General features: G+C 46.0%; 1 protein-coding gene across 6 annotated transcripts in view; it reads left to right on the plus strand.

Annotated features, from left to right (window-relative positions):
• The window catches only part of CCSER2 (coiled-coil serine rich protein 2), a 243,540-nt gene extending 227,701 nt beyond the window's left edge, over nt 1–15,839 (plus strand). For 2 of the 6 annotated variants that reach the window (XM_079793280.1, XM_079793282.1), the window contains exon 10: nt 10,379–15,833. In XM_079793280.1, coding sequence (XP_079649406.1) covers nt 10,379–11,197 — 819 coding nt within the window. In that variant the 3' untranslated portion in view covers nt 11,198–15,833. Of the gene's footprint in view, nt 1–10,378 lie in introns of all 6 variants that reach the window. The other 4 variants (XM_079793283.1, XM_079793284.1, XM_079793281.1 and 1 more) reach the window with 3 other exon arrangements.
• Nucleotides 15,840–23,750: the final 7,911 nt, after the last annotated feature.

Consider the following 23,750-nt stretch of genomic DNA (forward strand, 5'->3'; position numbering starts at 1 on the left):
AGCATTTCTTGCTAGAGTATATGCTTTTAGGAATACATAACTTTTTCAAAAAGTTTATTTTGAAATAATACCAACTTCTTAACATGCCTAATACAACTTTTAAAGTTTTCTGTTCAACAACTTGCTTGAAAGAATTTAGAAATCTTACCTACTTGTAGCTTACTAGTATATGTGCAATAACTGAGATGGGAAGAAAAAAAATGTTTTGAAACACCAGAAATTACATACATCATGTTTATGTCTTAGTAGCCCAGCAGTTTTTTATAAGCTGCCTGATTTCTGAATTTATATTACAATAATACCTAACTGTATTCACCAGAATGCCATGAAGAATGGTGATTATATTGTCTTATATCCCCCTCCTTCCCTTATACAGTGGTTCTCAACCTTTCAAATGCTGTGACCCTTTAATACAGTCCTTCATGTTGTGGTGACCCCCAACCATAAAATTATTTTCGTTGCTACTTCATAACTGTAATTTTGCTCCTGTTATGAATTGTAATGTAAATATCTGTGTTTCCCGATGGTCTTAGGCTCTACAGCAGCGGTTCTCAGCCTGTGGGTCGCCACAGGTTGAGAACTGCTGCCTTATAACCTTCAGGCAGGGCTCATCTCCTTTTTGAAAAGCAACACTTCCATTACAACCCAGTGTATATTCCCTGAATGGAACTGCGCATTCAGCACTCAGCACATCTACACTAATAAAAGAGGAAAATGCTAATTGACCGTACCTTCACTACGCCCACAGCCAATCAGAGCAAGTATGCAAATTAACCGAACAAAGATGGCGGTTAATTTGCATAAGCGGAGGGAGGGAGGAGTGAAGACTGAAGACAGCATAGAAGAGGGAGGGAAAGTGGAAAGCAAGGCGACTGCTGGAGGGAAAGTGCTGGTGGCGCGTGTGGGGCAGGGCGCACAGCGGCGGTGGTGGCAGCACGCGGAGGCGGCGGGCGGGTCAGGTGGGCGGGGCGCGCAGCGGCAGCAGCTGGCGTCGCGCACGCGGCTGCGGAGGCGGCGGTGGCCATGGGCTCAGTGGGGTGGGCAGGACGGGCAGGGCGTGGCATGACCCACCCGCCCCGCCCACCACAGCGGGAGAGGTGGGGGGGCGGGAGAGGTGGCTGTGGCAGGAGGGAAGCCTGCTGGAAGTCTTGCAGGAATATTCCTGCAATGGGTCCCTAGTCCTACCTAATAAAAGAGCAATATGCAAATTGACCATACCTCTGCTACACCCACAAGCCATGCCCACCAGCCAATCAGAGTGAGTATGCAAATAAACTCAACCAAGATGGCTACAGCCACAGAGAGCAGGAGGGAGGCTTGGGTTTCCCAGGCAACGGAGGAAGCCAAGCTTTCTGCCTGCCCTTGCCGGCCTAGGACTCCACTCAAGGCTACAAAGTTTCAATTATAGAAGGTAAACAAACTCAAACAGAAATGGCGGCAGCCAAGGAGCTGGAAAGAGAGGGAGTCTAGGGTTGCCCCCGGCAATGGAAGAAGCAAAGCTTTCCGCACAGCCTGGCCGGCCCAGGCCTCCGCTTAAGGCTCCAAAGTTTCAATTATAGAAGGTGAATTAACCCCAACAGAAATGGCTGTCGGCCGCGGAGCAAGCAGAAGGCTTGGCTCCGCTCCAGGCTACAAAGTTTCAATAATAGAAGGTAAATAAATTCCAGATACCAGGGCCTCCGCTTGGTCGCCAGGGGGCGTGGCTGGCCTGCAAACCACCACAGGCCCCTCGCTCAGGTCGCCCCACGCCCCAAGTGAACCCCCACCCTGGTCCGGGACACCCTTCAGGGCAAACCAGCTGGCCCTCACCTGTGCACCAGGCCTCTATCTTATCTAATAAAAGAGTAATATGCAGATTGACCATCACTCCAACACACAATATGGCTGCCCCCGTGTGGTCAAAGATCTTGCCCCCATGTGGACACAAGATGGCCACCACAAGATGGCCAGCAGGGGAGGGCAGTTGGGAGGCACCAGGCCTGCAAGGGAGGGCAGTTGAGAGGGTCCAGGCCTGCAAGGGAGGGCAGTTGGAGGCGATCAACCCTGCAGGAGAGGGAAGTTAGGGGTGACCAGGCTGGCAGAGGAGGGAAGTTGGGGGCAAACAGGCTGGCAGGGGAGCAGTTAGGCATCAATCAGGCTGGCAGCAGAGTGATTAGGGGGTGATCAGGCTGGCAGGCAGAAGTGGTTAGGGGCAATCAGGAAGGCAGGCAGGTGAGCAGTTGGGAGCAAGAAGTCCTGGATTGTGAGAGGGATGTCCGACTGCCTGTTTAGGCCCGATCCCACCGGGCCTAAACGGGCAGTCGGACATCCCTCGAGGGGTCCCAGATTGGAGACAGTGCAGGCTGGGCTGAGGGACACCCCCCACCCCCGCCCTCCGTGCACGAATTTCATGCACCGGGCCTCTAGTGTATACAGTTAACACTCAGATAAAAGATTCCCGAAGTACTTCCTCTGAGGACATGTGACACTCTCAATTTTCTTCTCAATTTTTGTTTTGCTTAGTTTCACATAGTGTCATTACGTGAAATTTCTTACATAGTTAATATTTCTTTTTTTTAAATATATTTTATTGATATTTTACAGAGAGGAAGAGAGGGATAGAGAGTTAGAAACATCGACGAGAGAGAAACATCAATCAGCTGCCTCCTGCACACCCCCTACTGGGGATGTGCCCACAACTAAGGTACATGCCCTTGACCGGAATCGAACCCGGGACCCTTCAGTCCGCAGGCTGACGCTCTATCCACTGAGCCATAACCGGTTTCGGCTATAGTTAATATTTCTTGAAAACATCATTTTAATGGCTTCATGACATTACATTATCATGTGGACATACTCTAATTTATTTAGTAGTTTCCTGTTGTTGGGCATTTGTATTGTCTCCATTTTTCCCTATTAATAGAGATACTGTTGCAATGCAAGCCATTCTTGTGTATAAATCAGTGTCAGTATCTCTGTACTTCAGTAGGTTTCTAGACGGATGTTAATTAAAGGCTCGCCTTTCTAGAGACACTGGTGTGTGTTGTTTAAGGTGGGTGTTAACATGGCTCAGTCAGAGTGGCTTCACCACGTGACTAGCTTCCCATATGAGAAGTGCATCAGTTGCCGTGCTTTGGTGAGAAGTTAGCTTTAGGAGTGACTTATATTTTCCAGTTGCCCAGAAATGGAATCTAGGGTAACTCAGTGAAAACAGAACAATTGCATTTTACAGTAAGCTACTTTTTGAAGTGCGGTTACTGGTAGAATATGGTTCTTTGTTCATTTTTGCAGCTAATTCAAGTTTAGTATTGGTTAATGACTAGAAATATGCATAAAATTCCTGTTCCAGGAGACTGTCCTCTAAGCTTAGGCATGAGTTTGTTTCTCTCTCAACACCTTGCAATTATGAGAAACACAGCTGCGGCCGTTTTCTGTGCACGCGCGTAACGCCTGCTCTGCAGAGCGTGGGCCGCTCGCTGTGTGTGCTGTGCTAGGGCTGCGGATCCCGCTCTGGGTGAACGGACGTGCATATCGGTCAGACCAGGGAACGGTGCTACTTGGAAGTTAGTTTTGTTTTCTGAACTACTTTGCATTCCAAAACTAGATACGGGTGGTTCTGTGTCTTAGAGATATGAAAATTAAGTATCTTATACTGATTGTGCCTGTGTAGTAAATGCTTACTTAAGTCACTATTATTCACTGATAGGTTTATTTGGGGGGGGTATTTTTTAATTTTTAACTTTTTATTGAATTTATTGGGGTGATACTGGTTAACAAAATTATACAGGTTTCAGATGCACAGTTCTACAACACATCATCTGCACACTGAAGCAGTTAACTGATCAACTTGGAAGAGCCAATGAATTTAGTTTAGAGTTAGTTTGTTTATAATTTATATTTATAAATCAGGTGTCTTTTCTAAGCTCTCTGAGAGTGCGAGGCACCATTGTGAGCCCTAAGGAAATAAGAGCACTCCTGGTTTCCAAGAGGCCTGGAGGCTGGGAGTGGGCTGTGTGGATTGTAGAGCGAAATTCATTTACTCTGCGGTGGTCTCCCTCATCGTCAGGGGAGACCGTTAGAGACCTCCTGTGGACGCCTGAAACCGTGGGTGGTCCCGAACCCTATGTAGATACTATTTTTCTTCCTATACACACACACCTTTTCAACTTAAAGTGGACACACTCTATGGTTCTCTCTGGCATATTTGAATTGCCAGCATCACTATCTTGTGCTTCGGAGTATTATTAAGTAAACTGAGGGTGACTTGATCATGAGCTCTGGGGGCTGTGCACATGGGTCCAGGGCTCCTAAGTTACTATGGCAGGTGGCACACACAGCATGGATGTGTGCGGACATAGGGTGGTTTACATCCCGTGGGTCTCCGGAGTGAGAGTTTATCAGACCACTCAGAACAGCACACAGCTAAAAACTTATGAATTGTTTATTCCTGGAATTTTCCAGGAATGTTTTCGGACCACGGCTGATCACAGGTCCCTGAGACCGCAGGTACCTGAAACTGTAAACAAGGGGGGACTATAGTTATACCAGGGATACGGTCGTGTCTCCATCTCTACAGTGATGTGTGAGCCTCACTTACCGGTTAGAACATTATCTTTAAGACATACACGAAGATCAGATTATGCTTTTATCAGTCTTTAATGTAGCAGCAGTCATAAAAGTAAACTAACAAATATTGAGTTGTGTTTAGTTTATAATGTGGGAGACTCTGAAATTATTAAAAAATAATTTCTATTTTCTTTGTAAGGGATTACATGTAGCTAAACCTTTTAGATCTTTGAAGTATGAATATTAAATTGTGTCAGAATTCTTTTGAATATTTTATTTGGAAAAATCCTTCAAGTGATTCCTTTTAAGTATGAGAACTTTTATAGACAACTGTTCTGTGGATATAAATATTTATTTGTGTTAACTTGCAAGAAAATATAACACTTGAGCAAGAAAGTATAAATCTATTAAAATGTTTTAATTTCATACAAGCACGTTAAGAATGCCTAGAAAACAAAGGCAGAGCAGATACAGTTGGCTGCTACCAAGCCTGGCAGTTCCTCGGTGGTGTGTGTGCTCTCTGACACCATTGTCCTGTCTTTTCTTGTCTCTGCTCTCCCATCATGCCTTTGGCAAGGAGTTGAGAAGTTAGTCCATTACTTCTCTGACAAAGCGTGGTACAGTACAATTTCAGATTTTTCCTACCACCTTCCTCATAGTTACTCTTTTGTTTTTGTTTTTCCCCCAGTTTGCATGATGCATGTCAGAGCCTGCATGAAATTACAAGCATGTTAAAGATGGCACCATTTCCATCTTTCTTTAAACCTTTCAAATGTATTTAATAATAATAATAAACTTGTATGTATTAAGAAAATAATGTTAAGTAATTCCTGTTTTCTATTATGCAATAACATTATGACACTTGAGAACATTTCCTGCTTTCTGCCTTATAGACTTTGACATCTTTTTACTCTTATCGGGACTTGATGTATCTAGCTGCCATTTTATTATTATTGGTGACTTTAGGGTGTTTACTGAAACTAGTATGAGTATTATTTTTGTGGTAATGCTAAAAATCTTGAAATTAGCACAAAGCGGTGAAGGTGAAGGTCTGAGAGACGAGCGCTAATTCGCCTTTCCGTGTATTCCGTGTGTTTTCTCACGTGGGTCACCTGAAACCACCTTCCCCAGAAACACTGCTCCGCGGTGCGGCCTGAGTTTGCAAGTTGTCCTGTGTATATAGGTCAGCTCAGAGAGAAATAGGACATTATTCAGTACCTGAATGCTGGTATTGAATATGCCTGTTGAGTTTTTAAAATAATCATCTGGCTATGTTGCATATTCTAAAAGTCTGTGAACTCATTGGAATTACCCAAATAGTACAAATAATAAAGTTTTAGCCCTGCATTTTAAATTCTCTGTGGGTACAAATTCCTGGTTTTGCCATTTGGTAAAGTGTGTGAATTTGGACATGTTACTTAAGTTTATTTAACTTCAGCTTACTTATTTACCAAAAGAAAATATTACCTTTCACCTAGGGGTCTTGTGATAACTAGAGATCAAATGCAAAATTAGAGTCTGGATACCACCCCTCGGGAAGACGGAAAACCCTATTCTCGGCCCCTAGCATAATATTCTTCAAGTGTCTGTAATGTTGTCATTCGCTGCTCACAGTCATGTGATGTGGCGCAGATATTGTTAGGAAATTCCATCTGAGTAGTAAGATGATTCACTCAGTATCTCACCCATAGTAAGTGATAGACTCAGGATTCAAAACCAGATCAGCCTGACTGTAAGAGCTAACTAAGGGATTCACCACTCTGTTGTGCTAGCTCCTTCCTATAGCCGTATATGACCTTTTCTGAATGGAAACGTGTCTCACATGCCCTCACTCTGGTGTGCTCCAGAGCGGAGCCTTGACTTCTGTCATATCACATATAACTGCTGTGGATTTAAAACATTTAGGTGTGACTGGAATTATTGAAACCTCTTACTCTGTAGTAACTAGTTTATTACTATACTGCTATAGAACTTGCCTTTTTTTTCAAGACCCAGTTACAAAACGACCATAGCTTAAATTCATCATTTTCACACCTAAGTCGTAGATAACATTTATTGAACATATTTGCTGTGCTAGGAAGTCTTATGGAAAGTATTTTACATGAATATTATGAAATGTATTTAATTATTAGAAATAGAAATAGCTGAATGCTTGTTAAGACAATTTTCACAACTCATTTTATCCGCAAATATGTAGTCTCCAAGTAAAACACGGCTGCCGCTTAGCTGGTGGGCCATTATGAAAGGTGCTGTGTTCAAGTTCAAAGACAATCTTTCCTGCTGTCCTTCTAATCATGAACCACTAAGCTAACCCTAAACTTACTTAGGGTAAACATTTTTATAATTACTTTTTCATCAGTGTTGTTTTTATTAAGCTTGTTTTTATTTGATTATTAGTGCTGTATCATTGACCTAATAGGGAAGTATCATTTTGATAATTTATTATCAAAGAAGTAATCCTGGTATATAACACTCACTAATATTTATTTATTTGTTTTTCTAGAAAATATGTATGTGCATAAATCTATATATGTACACAAACACTGGGGTGGGCAAAAGTAGGTTTACAGTTTTATAGAAAAAAAGACATGCAGGTTATGATTATTAACTCTGCATTTCATATACTCACAACCGGGAACCTACTTTTGCCCACCACTGTATACAGTATATATTTCCTACTAGAGGCCTGGTGCACGACATTCATGCTCTGGGGGGGCGGGGTTCCCTTAGCCCGGCCTGCACCCTCTCATAGTTAGGGACCTCTCAGGGGATGTCCCGCAATGGGCCTAAGCCAGCAGTTGGACATCCCCTGAGGGGTCCTTAGTGCTGCCGCCACCGCCTGGTGGTCAGTGCGTGTCATAGTGACCGGTTGTTCTGCCCTTCGGTTGATTTGCAAATGAGGGTTTTATTATGTGCCAAATACTAGGGATACCAACTACAACAACAAAAAATGAATAAAGCTGGTACATGCCTGTGGAAGCTCCTAGTCTCTGGTTATCTTTGTAAACATCTCAAAATAGAGATTTAAAGATGGTCATTGAAGATGCCTACCAATCCCTTGCACAATTAATTATCCAGTAGTGCTTATCACTAGCACTCTTGACCTTGACACTTGTAACCATTGCTTCTGAAAATTCTCAGAATAGTGTGCCGAAGGCTATGTGTCTAGCTAAAGTAAGACTGAAAGTTACTGGGTCCAGTTAGAAGCACTTAGCTCATTAAGTCTAGGGGTGGGTCCACATTTTAAAGCTTCAGTAACCAACCCTTCTGCAAGTTGCAAGGACCAAGGAATGAAGTTCTACTTGTTTGTGACTGAGGGCCCCTGTAGTGGGGTTCCTTGCGCCCGGAGTCCTGTGGGCTGAGGCTGAAATGGTGGGCAGCTTCCCTGAGGCGTTTGTTCTGTGCAGGGCAGCTCGCATGTTGCCCCTACAAGGCCAGAAACCTGCAGCACAGCTTCAATCCCTCCTGAGCAGGCTGGCAGGTGAGCGATTAGGGGCCAGCGGTCCCGGATTGTGAGAGGGATGTCCTCCAAGGGGTCCTGGATTGGAGAGGGTCCAGGCTGGGCTGAGGGCCCCCTCCCCCCCGCCTTGCACAAATTTCATGCACAGGGCCTCTAGTTTAATATGAGCAGGTATCTTTCTCTCTGCTGTAATTCCATTTAGTTCTCTGACAAAGTAGTAGTCCGTTGGATAATATGAGTAATCAGAGCCGTGCAGACGGATAATTTATCTACAGTGCGCAGTGCTCCTTTTCTGGAGATTTGGTTTTCTTAATCAATTTATTACCTCACCCTAATTAGAAAAATCATACCTTTTTATGCTTTTAGCACATATTTATATCTTTTTTTTGTACTGGCAGTAGGCATATTATGATGAAGTCATCATTTTTTAAATTGTTACTGATATTTTCAAAAGTCTTAGTTGCTTTAAGATGTTTAACTTGAAACTAGTTTTTGAGGGTGAAAGGGGAAGACAAATAGTCATTCAATTGCTTTTTTTCTCTCTTTGGAGATTTCAGTTTGCTTAACATGGTCCTGCGCTATATTTTTACTAATTTTTCTAGAGTGTATGATCACATCGCCATGGTTGTTTTTCCAAGGAAACCCCAAGGAGAGTATTTTGAATTAATTACATAGTGATTTTAGTACCTTCACTCTTCTTCTTTTTCTTAGAACCTTCATTCTTGAAGGGCAGTTTATTCATCTCTGTGGTGATTTATTGTGAAAATGCCCACTGACTTTAAAGTCCAGGATATTTCACTTGAAGTAAAAACGGAGATAGCTTATTTATTTTAAACATTCTCAAATAAGAGTTTAATATAACATATTCAGTATGGATTAATTTTGAATAGTCATTGTCTTGATTTTATTATTTTTTAAATAGCAAGTCAGCCCTTTGCCATCATGGCCTCTAACCTCCATGAGTCGGTGAGCTAGTCCCAGCCCCTGGTAACCTGCCATCACCTAATCCCTGGGTGCTGACCCAGCCTTCACCCAGTGCTGGTCCTGGAGGTCGGGAAGGTGGCAGAACAGGGGGTACAGCATGCCATGAACAGAAGTTAGAAATGCTGTGTAGGTTTGTTTAGTTTTAAAAAGTTATTTTGTTAGTAAAAAAAAAATGGTCCTTTAATTTCATGTTTCAAAGCACCATGCCAGACTTTTTGATACTTTGAGCCCACATTATGTAATAGAAAGAGGTTGTATGTGTGTTTATACATTTCTAGCACCCCCCCTCCCCCCCCCCCCCCCCCCCCCCCCCGTATCAGGACAGGACCAATAGGCTCTGCCCCACGTAAACTATCTGGGCCACTGAAAGAAAACTTTAAGATTCATATTTCTTTGTGAATGCACAAAAGTAACGGAAGTAGCACATTTCCTCTGATTGTATAGACTCTAACCACACAGTGAGCGCCAGGAAAGTGTGTGCAAGGAACCTGGGCCTCTTGAGAACTTAGCTATTGTAGGCTTCGGAGTTTTAGTTCCAGTTCAGGCAATTTCAAATTTGTTTAATCTCAGCCATCATTCCAAAGGCTGATCATTTTTAATTTTGTTGAGTGGGTGTTCACTCTTGGGGAAGGCAAATTTGCTTTCTGCGTGCCGGCCATAGCAGAACCTCAGCTGATCCCTCAAATGGCAGCGAGACAGACAGATAAGGGGTGAACATATTTTATTCGGAAACTTCTCAGCAAGAACATTAAAGGTGGGTTAGCATTAGCTAAGTGCATTGACCTATTTTTTTTGTTTAAATACAATTTCATGTCTACTGAAAATATAAGCTTAATTCTAAACCTTATTTGCTGGTCATTTTAATTCTCCATAAGGACTGCACCTTGACACTTTTAAAGGAATTCTTCCACTCGTCAAGTGTGATAAAGTGGTGTACAGCTTTCCTTTTCAAAAAAATCTTAAAAGTTGGTAATATTCTGAAGATCACAGTTACTATCTAGATGCTTTATGGAGATTAAACTAAAGTGCTATGGAAGTCCTTCTGTCAAGCTCTTATATATAAAGTTTTAAATATGTAATGAATCAATTGAGGCAGGAATCTTTTTTCAACAATAAATCAGTACTTTTAATATTTTTCATTCCTCCTGTTTAATTTTGAATCTTGTTTAGTGTTTACTGCCTGTATCATTTTTGTTTGCATTATCATTCTTGTAGTGTGTCTCATGAATTTAGTTGAATGTTGTAATTTATTTTTTAATTTAAAAGAATCTCACGTACTTCTTATATTAAAACGTAGTAAGTACCAACACAGTTGAATTGGAACTTATATTAATTCTGGGAGGCATTTCTAAAATGAGTTGTTGCTAATGTTGTTTTTAATTTTAATAGCCTCAAGTACTACAGCCTTCCAGCAGCCTTCCCAGACCCACAGACCACGCCCAGGGAAAACTAGCAAAATGGCAGCATAGCGACGGCCACAGTGAGCACGCGGTCCCGGGCGCGCGTCCTGGGGCCGCACGCCGGGATGACAGCTTTGCACAGGACTCACAGCGAGAACGCAGCAGTGGCCTGGAAGGCCGACCTTTCTCCTCAAGCCCGCAGCTCACTGAGGAGGGGGCTGAGAGTGCGCCTTCGGAGGCAGGCTGGGACATGACCATGGATGCTCCAGAGCCTTATCATTTGGCAAATAATCCCATTAAAGACGTGCAGGTGGTACCCACTTCTTCTCACTCACTCACCCAATCGAGTGCAGGAGACCAGGCCAAGAGAGTGGGAAGAAACCAGTCTTTACCGGAGGACTACACATCTCAGCCCAGATCCTTGCAGCTTCTGAAGCCATCCACCTTGAATTCTTTGGTGCCTCCTTCAGTTTCTGAATCATCGCCAAGTAGGACTCCCACCTGTAAGAACTCACCAGTAATGGCACCATGTAATTCAGCAAAAATTCAGCTAACATCTAGTCAAACAAATCTTGCAAATAATCTAAATCCACGAGCATCTAAGCTCCGCCCTCCTTCTTGCTCTTTCAAACAAAAACAAATAAGCAACCCCCGACCAGAGCCTCAAAACTTCCAGGCCAAGACAAGCATCCCAAGGCCATTGGCAAGAAGGAAAGAAATCATGCAGAATCCGAATGGCAATTTGAATTCTGGGGATTGTTTATCGCCTAATCGATATTCTCGTCTTCCCAAACCAAAGATACACTAAGTACATAGCCATCACCTGCCAATATATCTTTTAAAAAAAACCTGTTCTGTAATAATGCAGTTTGCTGCCATGGTGGAGGTTCCATTAAAAGCTTGCGAATCTTAAAACATTAAAATGTGGAAGCTTCTACTCGTTTGGGCTCTTCCATTGTATGTCCTGGTCGAAGCACACGGCAGTGAAGTGTAATTGTCTTAGGTGAACGTGAGCGTTTGCTTTCCCATCAGAGGCCCACAGCGGCTCTCACCCACGACCACTGCTGGCCGCCAGGAAAGGCACAGCCCTTCCCGGAGCTGGCGAGACACGCACGTGGCGCCCTCGTCCTCTTACGGTCTGTGCTGATGGTGGTCAGAGCCTCCCTCTCTTTCACTAGCCCTCTTGTGAACATGGTTGTTTTTAAGTAAAGATCTGGTGGTAGTGGGAGGCGGTAGATAGTCTGTACGCAGGGTTCTGGCCAGTGGTTCGTATATTGGAAAGGTCTGTGAGAAAGCTCTATGATGGACAAAGGAGGCCTGGCCTGCAGTGAGAGCTGTGAGTTCTATCTTTCCTTGCTCGGATCAGCAAGCTGCTCTCAATATTAACTTACCAAGTACCCAGGCTAAAATGTTTCATAGGATGTATAAACCAATTACATATCACTTTAACATTTTGTTCATACATGCACACCATCGTGTTTGCTTTTGGTACTGGATAAATTCTGGAAAGCTTAAGACACCTTGAAACCTATACCCTAAAGGTGTATTCATTTGTAATGTGTTGGTGCTAGAGTTTTGCTGGTAATTCAGTTTTGGACTCTAGAGGCTTATGGATTCATGGTAGCTGTTTTAAAATCCCACAGCATATATTTTAAATTAAGTCTTTATTGTAATATGTATGTATATTTATTGACTTTCTGCTAATATTTGAAGACCGGAATAATGGACTTGAAATGTTTGCACAAAATTTGGATGGGATATAAATACCCATGCATAGGGATTCAGACTATTTTCTGTAGCAAAGAAAGCTCAACTCTGTTGGCAGTAATGATAAATGGAAGTAGACCATCTTGAGAAAGCTGGAGTCACAGCGCTTCTGCTGAGTTGTCAGGTCCCCTTTATGTTGGTGTGTATTTGAATGTCAGTTTCTTAAAAAGTAGGTTTGGGGAGAGAAATAGGATTAGAGAGTGGAAATTGTGTCTTGTTAAAGGTATTAAAGGGTATTTCAGTGGCAATACGCTTACCTGATGTCCCAGGAAGATAGCTGGGGACGCCAGGGGTCCGGAGTGCTAACTCATCAAGCTGTGGACACTTCAGAAGCTCCGTCGGGGTGTCCTGCTCTCCCAGGTCATGGCGTCCGTAGGTGGTCCTCCTGCGGTGGCTTTGGTTAGAGTTACTGTCTTTCAGAGAGATGGGCTTTCACAACGTAGATTTTTGTTGTGATCAGCTGACCAAAAATGAATCAAAAGGGGTTCTGGCCAAAAAATTAGCCACTCAAATTTCTAGAGATTCTTTTTTAAAATGTACACGGGTGAAATGTCTGCCCCTTTTTAGAGAAATAACAGCAGGTACTTTAGTGTAAATTTCAGAAACGTTGATTATCATTTTGAGGTAGTCTTCTCGTACAGTTCCAGTGAATCTGCCCTTCGCTGGGGACAAACCATTCTTGGATTTGGTAGCAGGCGACGCCATACTGTCATTCGGCAGCACTTCTGTAGGAGAAACACCAAGTTCAGAAACTTTCCACACTGTCCGGAAGGCGTTGGTATGTAGACACCGCAGCCAAGCTCTTCATGTTCGTAGAGACGAGCAGTGATGGCTGCAGCTGTGAGTGGGCACACGTGCTCCTTCGTTTGGAAGGAGAGAGAACGGACCTCATGTATTATAAAGGGGGTGTTATTACACTATAGAGGGGTCCCCAACAATGTATACACCCTTTAACAGCTGGGGTCTCATGGCGTTTTCACTCCTTTCAGTTTTAACTGATTGAAATATAGTGCTGAGTGAAGCCAGATTAAGCTTTAAACAAATCAAGTTTATCCTAAAATGCCACTAGACTTTTTTTAATGAGGATTTATAAAAGATAAAGTTAGCAGTCGACAAATTGAGGGCACACCAACATCAAACAAAATTATTCTTGATGGTTGCTTCCCGTTGTCAGCAGTGCCTGGACCAAGCCAGTCATCAGTTTGAAAATAGGCATTGACAAAAAAAATACTCATTCCTGTAGATCCTTTTAAATTTTGAAAGTGAACTGTATGTTAAATAAACACTTTCTTTATAATAATTCAAAGTGTATGTACACTTTGGGGGACACGCTGTGTTCCCTACATAAAACATCCTGATGAGTCAGTAGGCTTTTGGCTGATTTAGGAGTTGATAGACATATGAGAGGGCGGGTTCTTTGGAGAGGACAATGATGCCGGGACACTGGAAGGCAGCAGGAGAAGAGGAGACCATGCAGAGGTGAGCGCTCCGTGCCACAGGTCGTGGGCCTGAGTCTGCAGAGCTGAGCAGGTGCTGAGGATGGGCAGGGTGCTCCTCACTCAGGCATCGGCCCCGGGCGCTGAGCCGACCTGCAGCATGGAGCATAAACAGATTCTTGTGTAACAGTCATTAGTAGGCCTTTATCTTTAAGGGAAAAGTTTTAATTTTTTATATTATTTTTAACCCTCTAGTCTGAGGGAAATGTCTTTGTCTATTACATAAAAATATTGACTTCTGCAGTTCTTTTATTCTGATATTTTCCTGCTCTTTTTTCTCCCTGATTAATATGCAGAAATATGAATAAATCCATCATTTCAAACTCTCTGTACCTGTGTTGAGCCTTAATTTTGGCAGAAGGCTCATCAATATACTTAGGAAGCATAGTACATTTAAGAAAAAAACATTGAGGATGCTACGCAAAACCAACAAAGTATTTGCCCACAGTTTTCTTTAAAATGCAAGAATATTGTGTTAGGCTGCTCCTTAGTAAATGCTAAGTTGGAAATGAGGAGAGGCTATAGCTTGCCTGATTTGGCTTAATCTCTGTTTCATGCTTCTGTATATCAACTCTGTATGTCACTTAATGCACTTCCTTCTACACACACAGTGTACTCAGCCTTCATTGAGTAGGAGATCAGGTCACTTTTATCTTAGTCCCTGTGATTTCATGAAGATGGTTGTAGTGCATGAATTCCAAGTCCTAAGGAAGAAGTTTCTGGGGATTGGCTAAGTCTCACATCTGTGAGAGAGAAAAGTTACTAGAGTACGTGGAAGGTCATACATTGGGCTGCTAATGGGATGCACATACAATTGTTTAGAGAAAGCCTGGCGTGAGGAGTTATCTGCCCAGGTGCAGCGGGTTGGTGCATTAAAGGACCACATCATTGAGATGTGAAAGTCCTTTAGAGCGTTTCTAAAGACAGGCCCTTTAACGTTTTTCTCTCGTAGTCTTGATTTAATTTGTGCAATATCTTCAGGCATATAGACTACTGTTTTGTATTTATATAGATATTACATATTAGGGGACCTACTAGATATTTTAACAAGTAAAAACCTGAATATGAAAGAAAATATCAGATTTGCACTTTAAATGAGCTTAACTGCTTGGAGCTGTGCCTGAAATATCGAAATGCCTCCTATTGGGTGTGACTTTTTTGTTGAAATAAATTTATCTCTAATGGTTGCTGTTAGAAGTTCAGTTCACAGAATTACACCCTCCACGTGCCACTTTTCCCACTAAAGCACTAACTTCTTTGAGTGTTTCATTGGCCCCTTCAGTGTGTTACTCAGTGCGCCAAAGAGAACATGACCTCCTGCGGCGTCACTGTGTCTTCCCGTGGCACAGATGGTGTCAGACACGGAGCGCCTCCTGTCGGAGCAGCTGTCACCGCGGCTTTCGGTCCCGGGGCACAGAGGATGGGCTTGCGCTGAAGATTGGCAAGTCTGCAGCTCTTTTCTGCTCGCAGACTCACACAGTGGTTTCCGTGTTTGCGGGTTAGTTGGGCGGTAATGTTTGCATGCCTAGGCACTCATTAATTATAAGCTGTAATACAATACCTGATGTTTTCCTTGCGGATGATGGCCTTGCTATTTTTCTTAATTTTGGTATTTGAATTAAATTATCTAATTTATTTCCACATCTCCTTTCAGTGTTTTTGCTGCAGGAATTTCAAAGAATACATTTGAATAAATGATTATGATGGTGGGTGACAATCTACAACTATGCTATTAATTAAAGATACATGAAATGTTTTGAGAAAAAGCTATCCATTTTCTCCTTGGTAAAGCATTGCCATAACAAAAACACTGACCTAAAGAATTTAAAGTCTCTAAGTCATTACTAACTAAAAACAAAAACACACCAGTCTTTAATATCTGCAGTATTGTTTTCCCCATTGATTTTTTTAAAAACCAGTTCAAAGTAAATACTGTATATTAGAATTTGCTTGTAAAATGAATTATAAAACTAAATGTAAAGTCTCCTGAAAATGTTGGTATAGTAAATAAAAATAAAGTGCATAATTATAAAACTTTTCTCGTTCTCAACATTGACTTTCATAGTGTTACTTTTTCTTGGATATCGTTTTCCCACAGATTTATTAAATACTGTTCATTTGGTTGATTTTGTTTGTTTGTTTTCAAACTCTGTCACTTAACACACTTCCTTCTACACTCACACCATATGCCAGCCTTCATTGAGTAGGAGTTTAATAATAGTTTGTTGTGTTTTCACAGGTTCTGTAAATTAGAATGCTGCATAAAAGTGGAAAAATTTTGAATTGTTTTGATTGTGTATAACCAGCATGTCAAACTCAAAGGCTAACACGGGACAAATAAACAAGGTTTAAGTTTATGTGGCCACAAAAAACAAAAGCTTCACTTTTCATAGAAACGTAGGTTTATTTTTATAGAGACATGCTGGATACAAAGGGCTGAAATAAATTAGTAATCGTTAACATAAAATAATAGAATATTTTAATAAAAGTTAATATTTTTCTTGAACATTAACTTACCAGACACTGAATAAATGCACAAATTAATAAACGTAACTGAAATAAACCTACTTTTCTTGTTCTCTGAAAGCAAAATATTTCCTGTTGCGCACACCAAACAAGTCAGTACAAGACTAATGACGTGGCCATCGGCTGCTGAAATATTCGCTGCTAGTATTAGTGGCAAGAAATGGTGCGCCTGCACGTAAGGCGCGTGAAGGAAATGAATGCAACGCGATTATAGTCATCAGTCATTAGCGAATGTTGTAGTTTGTTATTAATAATTATGTATAACAGGATATTGTAAAAAAATAAGTTACAAAATTTTTATTAAAACGTTTCTTACATACTGTTATGTTGGCTGGGCCGCAAAAATATTCTTTGTGGGCCGCTTGCGACCAACGGGCCATGAGTTTGACATGCTTGGTGTATAAAATAGCTTGAGGCAAGCAGAGTGCTTAGTGGAATTTTGCATAGTGTTTAGGAACAAAAGGAATAGGCAATTTATAATTTTATTTTCCAATTTAACTATATGTGATAATCCTGATACATTGGGATGTAAGTTGATGCACTGATATATCATGTTATTAATCCAAAATGGTTACGTAAATGCTGGAAAAATAAAGAAATTTCATTAGTAATTAATTTTATACTGGCCCTCTCAAGACAAAGGCTAACATGGGCCAAATAAACTTAAAACTGTATCAATTTTAAGGCCCTCTGAGTCATTAGGAAGTATTTTCTTAGACTAACTCAAAATTATTATTTTTTAGTCTGTCAACAAGTTCAGTCATTTCTCATTGTTGTTCATTCCACATTTTCCATTCTGAAAAAAACTTTCCCCACCAGAAAGAAAGCAGGAGTGAATTCTGACTTTCTCTAGTCATTGGGCTTAAGTAACTTTATGGGATGTCTGTGTAGCCAGTCCCTGCGCCGGCTGCTGGGAGGGCAGTGAGGAGCACATGTCCCTGCCTCCGGGAGCCCAAGGGCCGGAGCCCGGGCGGTGTTCAGCTCCCTGCCGTCCAGTTCGGGGATGTCCTCGCGTTCCCCTTCATCGCCTGGTGTGAACATAACACTTGCACCTTATTTCATTCCGGACTTTACTTCCCTGCATTGTTCACATCTTTGCTTCTGTGTTATGTTAATTCTTGTTCACATACCTTCATTTTCCTTTGGAAACCTGGCCTTTTATTACAATCTGATCTATTCAAGAACTCCTTACTGGAGATTCTTCCTTTGCCTCTTCTTCCTTAGGTGATTAGTCGGGATTTAATTTTTGAGGTTTCTCAACTATCTTAAGCTACCTCCCAGGTAAGCCTCACGTAAGGTCTCACTTTCTGAGTCCACCTTTAACATCCAGTTTGTGTCATCTTTCTTTCCCTCCATTCCATTCTCGTATAAAAGATAACGTGGCCCAGTTCATATCTGATTCCCTGCCATTTTTTTGTGATGTGGTCTCTGGGGAGAAATGTAAGTCATCTAGAAGAGCCTCAGACTCATTCATGAATTTTCCCCAGACAACTCCCAAAGCACATCCATCCCCGAGAAGCCAGAGACAGCTCCCCACAGGCATTTCTCTAATTTTCAGCCATAGAAGTGGTATTGCCATTCTCCAGATTCCTAAGGGACCTGTTACTTAATCCACGTTTAATGTGTTCACACACCCGTCTGAGTATGAATAATGCATCTTTGGTTCTACTGCAGGTGATTAAGTTTTCTGTGAAGTACAGCTCAACTGTTAACCTGATAGAGTGACCAGTAACTGCCTTCCCATTGCTCCTGGCAGGGCACATTGTTGGAATGTGTGCCCAGCCCCAGGTTTGATCCCACAGGAGTGAATGAGCCAGAGCTGCTGCCACAGGAGCCTCGGGCTCCCAGCAGGACAGACGTTCCCAGACAGGACCTGTGAGGATGCAGCACACAGCAAGAGATGTCTGTGATCACAGGTGCCTCCCAAACCATTCTTGGTAAATATGCATCTGTGTTAGAGTAAAATAATACAGCCAGATAAAAAAGGGTCGTGATCATGTAATCTTTTATCTTTTTTATTGATTTCAGGGAGGAAGGGAGAGAAATAGAGACATCAATGATGAGAATCCAGCCACAACCTGGGCTGTGCTCTGACTGGGATTCACACTGTGGTCTCCTGGTTCATAGGTCGATGCTCAACCACTGAGCCACACCAGCAAGGCTCATTTTTTATTTTCAATTACAGGTGACATACCTTATTATATTAGTCTCATGTGTACACCCAGTGATCAGACATTACATAACTTACTAAGTGATCATCCCGATGCATCTCGCACCCATCTGGCACCATACATAGTTATTAGAATGTTATTGACTATATTTCCTAAGCTGTTTTGTAACTACCAATTTGTACTTCTTAATCCCTTCACCTTTTTCACCCACCCCGCCCACTGCCCACCCCTCTGGCAACCATGAACACATCCTCTGTCTATGAGTCTGTTTCTATTCTGCTTGCTTGTTTATTTTTATTTTAGATTCAATTGTTGATAGATATGTATTTATTGCCATTTTATTGTTCATATTTTTTTATCTTTTTGTCTCTTTAAAGAAGACCCTTTAGCATTTCATACAATGCTAGTTTGGCGGTGATGAACTCCTTTAGCTTTTTCTTGTCTGTGAAGCTCTTTATCTGACCTTCAATTCTAAATGATAGTTTTGCTGGGCAGAGTAATTTTGGTTGTAGGTCCTTCCTGGCTTTTCATCACTTTGAATATTTCTTGCCAAACCCTTCTGGCCTGAAGAGTTTCTGTTGAGAAATCAGCTGATAGTCTTATGGACACTCCCTTGTAGGTAACTAATTGCTTCTAAGATACTTACTTTGCTTTTTAACTTCTGTCATTTTAATGATGATGTGTCTTGGTGTGAGCCTCTTTGTCTTCACCTTGTTTGGGTCTCTGTGCTTCCTGGATTTGTATGTCTATTTCTTTTGCCAGGTTAGGGAACTGTCCTGTCATTTTTTCCAATAGGGTTTCAATATCTAGCTCTCTTCTCCCCTTGGCACCCCGTGATGCACTTGAAGTTGTCCCAGAGGCTCCTTACACTCATTATTTTGGACTTTTTTTTTTCTATTCAGATTGGGTGTTTTCTCTTTCAATATCTTCCAAATCTCTGATTTGATCCTCTGCTTCATCTATTGCATTGTTGATTCTATTGGTGGATGGAGGGATGAAGAGATGGAGGGGTGGAGAGATTGGAGGAGAATAGGGATGGAGGGATGGAGGGGAAAATGGATGGAAGGCTGGAGGGGTAAAGGAATGAAGGGAAGGAGAAAAGGGGGAGCGGAGGGATGGAGTGGTGAAGGGATGGAGGGAAGGAGAGGAGGGATGGAAAGGAGGAGGATGGAAGGGTGGAGATGTTACATCCTTATTCCTGTCTCATCACAACTGAACACTGTTGGGAACAAATCCTTGGGCCTCCACGTATTGACCTTCTGTCACAAAACCATCAGCAGCTACTGGGTGAGAGCTGGCAGGCTCCCCATGGCTCACTGCTCCGTGAGTACCACGTCTCCGAAGTCTCCCCACCCACAGCCTTAGGGGTCACGTCCAGCACTGGTTCCGGGTGTCTTCAGGAGGTCAGTGTGAGCATCTTTGCTTTTTCACTTGTCATGGCCTCCAAAATGCTAACGCCTGCCAACTGCTTTTCCAGATCAACAATTTACCCAAATGTACAGGTTTTCTGTCTCTTCAGTTGCCTGTGGTCATTGTTTCATGAGCACTTTCACACCCTTACCGACGTCGGCAGCCTTGCCGGCCTCTTTATGTTGTAAAGTTGTGCTAATCCCCGATTTCACCATCCATACTCCCTAGTCAGATCAGACATGCAAACACTTCTATCATATTTTGCATTTATTTCTTTTTAAAGCACTATCATTGTTCTCACACCTTTCCTTTTTACTTTGCTGTTATCACTAACTTTCTTAGGACCCATGGTGACTTCCTGTATGTGTTTAATAATAATAAGCAGCAAAAATAAAACCCACAAAAATATTCACAGCACAATTTCCTGAGATGTTAACCATGTGAACTAACTAACACTCGCACATTCTCTTCTTTGTCACCTGAGAGACGTGGGACTGATCATACAGGGATCAGCATGAAGGGTTATCGGGTCAAAAACCGAACTTTTGTTTGACAATTAAGACACTTTTCCATGAACAACTAGAGAACCAAATGGTTCAAGATGGGATAAATTTGAGAACTGAGGTTTGACTGCAAGGACAAGTTTACTTTTCCTTTCCAATGTGGATGTGTTTTGTTTTTTTCCTTTTCCTTGTCTGGTTGCACAACCCTGTTGAGGCTGATGTTGCTAATGCTGGGACACACTTGAGAGACTCCTTATGGCCGCAGACGCCTGCTGTGGCCTCAGTGGCCCAGGACAGCAGCAGGGAGTCCTCACAGCCACCGCCGGGGCAGGGAGGCCACGCCAGGCTCACTTTGTCAGAGCTGTCACACAGGCCAGGTAACCAGGAAGCACAAAGAGGCACAGGGCCTGCTGACGCCCTGGTTCTGACAACCTGCTGAAGACGGTACATCCTTACTCCCGTCTCATTCTCCCAAACAATCACAGTGCGCCTGCTGCCTGGGCCCCAGACAGTGGCCTAAACTTACACATGCATACCCTGCCCATTTCTAAAAGACTTCAGTTTCTTAAAATTTCAGGAGACAGAAACCCCACAAAATCCCCAAAGTATTAAAATAAGAATGAAGGAAACACCTCGGTGACGGTGGAGGTAGAAGTGAGGTGAAGCCTTTTAACTGAGAGCAGACTCGACTCGGGTGCCGGCAGCCAGCAGAGGGGAACGGACCAGCTCCTCACAGCAGTCCTCCTGGTCGTGGGCGTCTCCGTGATCGGCAGCGGCAGCGGGAACGCTGAGGTGCCTCCCGGGGACATTGGGAAGGAGCCTGAGGCCCAGGGCGCAGGGTGCCTGCGTGTGAACACGCCTCCTGGCCTCGGCGCTCCCTGCGGGAGAGGGAGGCCTAGCCAGGCCTCAGCAAGGCCTGTCTCTCTCAGGCCGGGGCTCCCTGGGGCCCAGGGCTTTGGGCTCAGTTATGTCTCAGAAGCATCACTGAGGACCCGACCCCTGCTTTGGGCTTTGGGAGTGGCAGCGATGGCGCTCAGCTGTGCTGTGGGCTCCCAGGAGTCACTCCAGACCCGCAGGGGCCGAGCACCTGAAGTGTGACCAGTACTGAGATGTCCTGTGCGTGCAACATCCTCCCCAAAGGCAAAGTCTCTTGTTACTTAATTCTATACACATTACATCTGAAATAAATTATTTCATATTGCATGAAACAAATCTTAAAGTTAATTTCACTTACTTCTTTTGGAATGTTTAAGTGTGTCTTCTAAACCCAAGGCCCCTTGTGCCTGGCCCTCTGCTCCTGTGAGCTCCGGCCCAGACAGTCACCCTCCTCCCGGCTCCCCCAGGGCCCCTGGGAACCTGTGCCTCCTTGTCCCCCAACACGTGGCTGCACGGGGACTTTCACCCCGATGGGAACCACACGTCAGTGGACTTAGGGTTGGCGCTTTGGCTAAACTGGTCAGTGGTTCCGAATTGGTCCCCTGTGGTGTGCCGGGGAGGAGAGGGGAGGACGCAGGCTGGCTTCTCTGGGCCCGCCCCGGGGGTCTCTGTGCAGGCCCATCCCCGGGGGTCTCTGTGCAGGCCCATCCCCGGGGTCTCTGTGCAGGCCCATCCCCGGGGGTCTCTGTGCAGGCCCATCCCCGGGGGTCTCTGTGCAGGCCCATCCCCGGGGGTCTCTGTGCAGGCCCATCCCCGGGGGTCTCTGTGCAGGCCCATCCCCGGGGTCTCTGTGCAGGCCCATCCCCGGGGGTCTCTGTGCAGGCCCATCCCCGGGGTCTCTGTGCAGGCCCATCCCTGGGCGGGCGCTCAGCCCTCCGTGGGGCCGGTCTGGGCACCAGGCTCCCATTTGCTGTTGCAAAGTTCTAGCTTTCAGAGGCCGTCTCATCAAATTTCCTCTGGATTTTGAAAAGGCTGGAGGCGGGGAACTTAGAGCATAAGGTTTTTGTAAATTGAAATTCCCAGCACACACAGTGCAGTCATTTTCACTATGAAGGAACCACAAGTCCCAGCCACTCCGGTGAGCGCATCATCGCTGCCATTCCGCTTCCCGGAGTCAGGAGGGAGAGCGTGAGGTCAGTCCCCGGGTCCTCCTGCACCAGGACCGGACCAGGAGCTCGGTCACAGCCGTGGCGGCCACACCGAGGGCAGAGACGGCGGCTCCTCCTGCCCCAGGCTGAGCCCAGCTCCTCCGGGCATCTCGGTGCCCGCCCGGCGCCGCCCTAACCCCCCGCACGTGCCTCCCACTCGGGCCTCAACTCCCGCGGGGACCCTCACAGGGGCGGGGGCGGGGGGCGGGCCGGTGCCGGCTTGTTCCCGGCTCCGAGGGGGCTGCGGGGCTGCGGGGCTGCGGGGGCTGCGGGGCTGCGGGGCTGCGGGGGCTGCGGGGCTGCGGGAGCTGCGGGGGGCTGCGGGGCTGGGGGGCTGCGGGGGCTGCGGGGGCTGTGGGGGCTGTGGGGGCTGCGGGGCTGGGGGGGGCTGCGGGGCTGCGGGGCTGCGGGGGCTGCGGGGGCTGTGGGGCTGCGGGGGCTGTGGGGCTGTGGGGCTGCAGGAGGCTGTGGGGCTGCGGGGGGCTGTGGGGCTGCGGGGGCTGCGGGGGCTGTGGGGGCTGCGGGGCTGCGGGGCTGCGGGGGCTGCGGGGGCTGTGGGGGCTGCGGGGCTGCGGGGGCTGCGGGGCTGGGGGGCTGCGGGGGCTGCGGGGGGCTGCGGGGCTGCGGGGCTGGGGGGCTGCGGGGGCTGCGGGGGGCTGCGGGGCTGCGGGGGCTGCGGGGGCTGTGGGGGCTGTGGGGCTGCGGGGGGCTGCGGGGCTGCGGGGCTGCGGGGGCTGTGGGGGCTGCGGGGCTGCGGGGCTGCGGGGGCTGCGGGGGGCTGTGGGGGCTGCGGGGGCTGCGGGGGCTGTGGGGGCTGTGGGGCTGCGGGGGGCTGCGGGGCTGCGGGGCTGCGGGGGCTGCGGGGGCTGTGGGGCTGCGGGGGGCTGTGGGGCTGTGGGGCTGCAGGAGGCTGTGGGGCTGCGGGGGGCTGTGGGGCTGCGGGGGCTGCGGGGGCTGTGGGGGCTGCGGGGCTGCGGGGCTGCGGGGGCTGCGGGGGCTGTGGGGGCTGCGGGGCTGCGGGGGCTGCGGGGCTGGGGGGCTGCGGGGGCTGCGGGGCTGCGGGGGCTGCGGGGGCTGTGGGGGCTGCGGGGCTGCGGGGGGCTGCGGGGCTGCAGGAGGCTGTGGGGGCTGCGGGGCTGCGGGGGCTGCGGGGCTGGGGGGCTGCGGGGGCTGCGGGGGCTGCGGGGCTGCGGGGGCTGCGGGGGCTGTGGGGGCTGCGGGGCTGCGGGGCTGCGGGGGCTGCGGGGGCTGTGGGGGCTGCGGGGCTGCGGGGGCTGCGGGGGCTGTGGGGGGCTGCGGGGGGCTGCGGGGCTGCGGGGGCTGCGGGGCTGCGGGGCTGCGGGGCTGCGGGGGCCTGCGGGGGCCTGCGGGGCTGCGGGGGCTGCGGGGGCTGCGGGGGCTGCG

The sequence above is a fragment of the Cnephaeus nilssonii genome (assembly GCF_951640355.1).
Source record: "Cnephaeus nilssonii genome assembly, chromosome: 16".
NCBI classification, from domain to species: Eukaryota; Metazoa; Chordata; class Mammalia; order Chiroptera; family Vespertilionidae; genus Cnephaeus; species Cnephaeus nilssonii.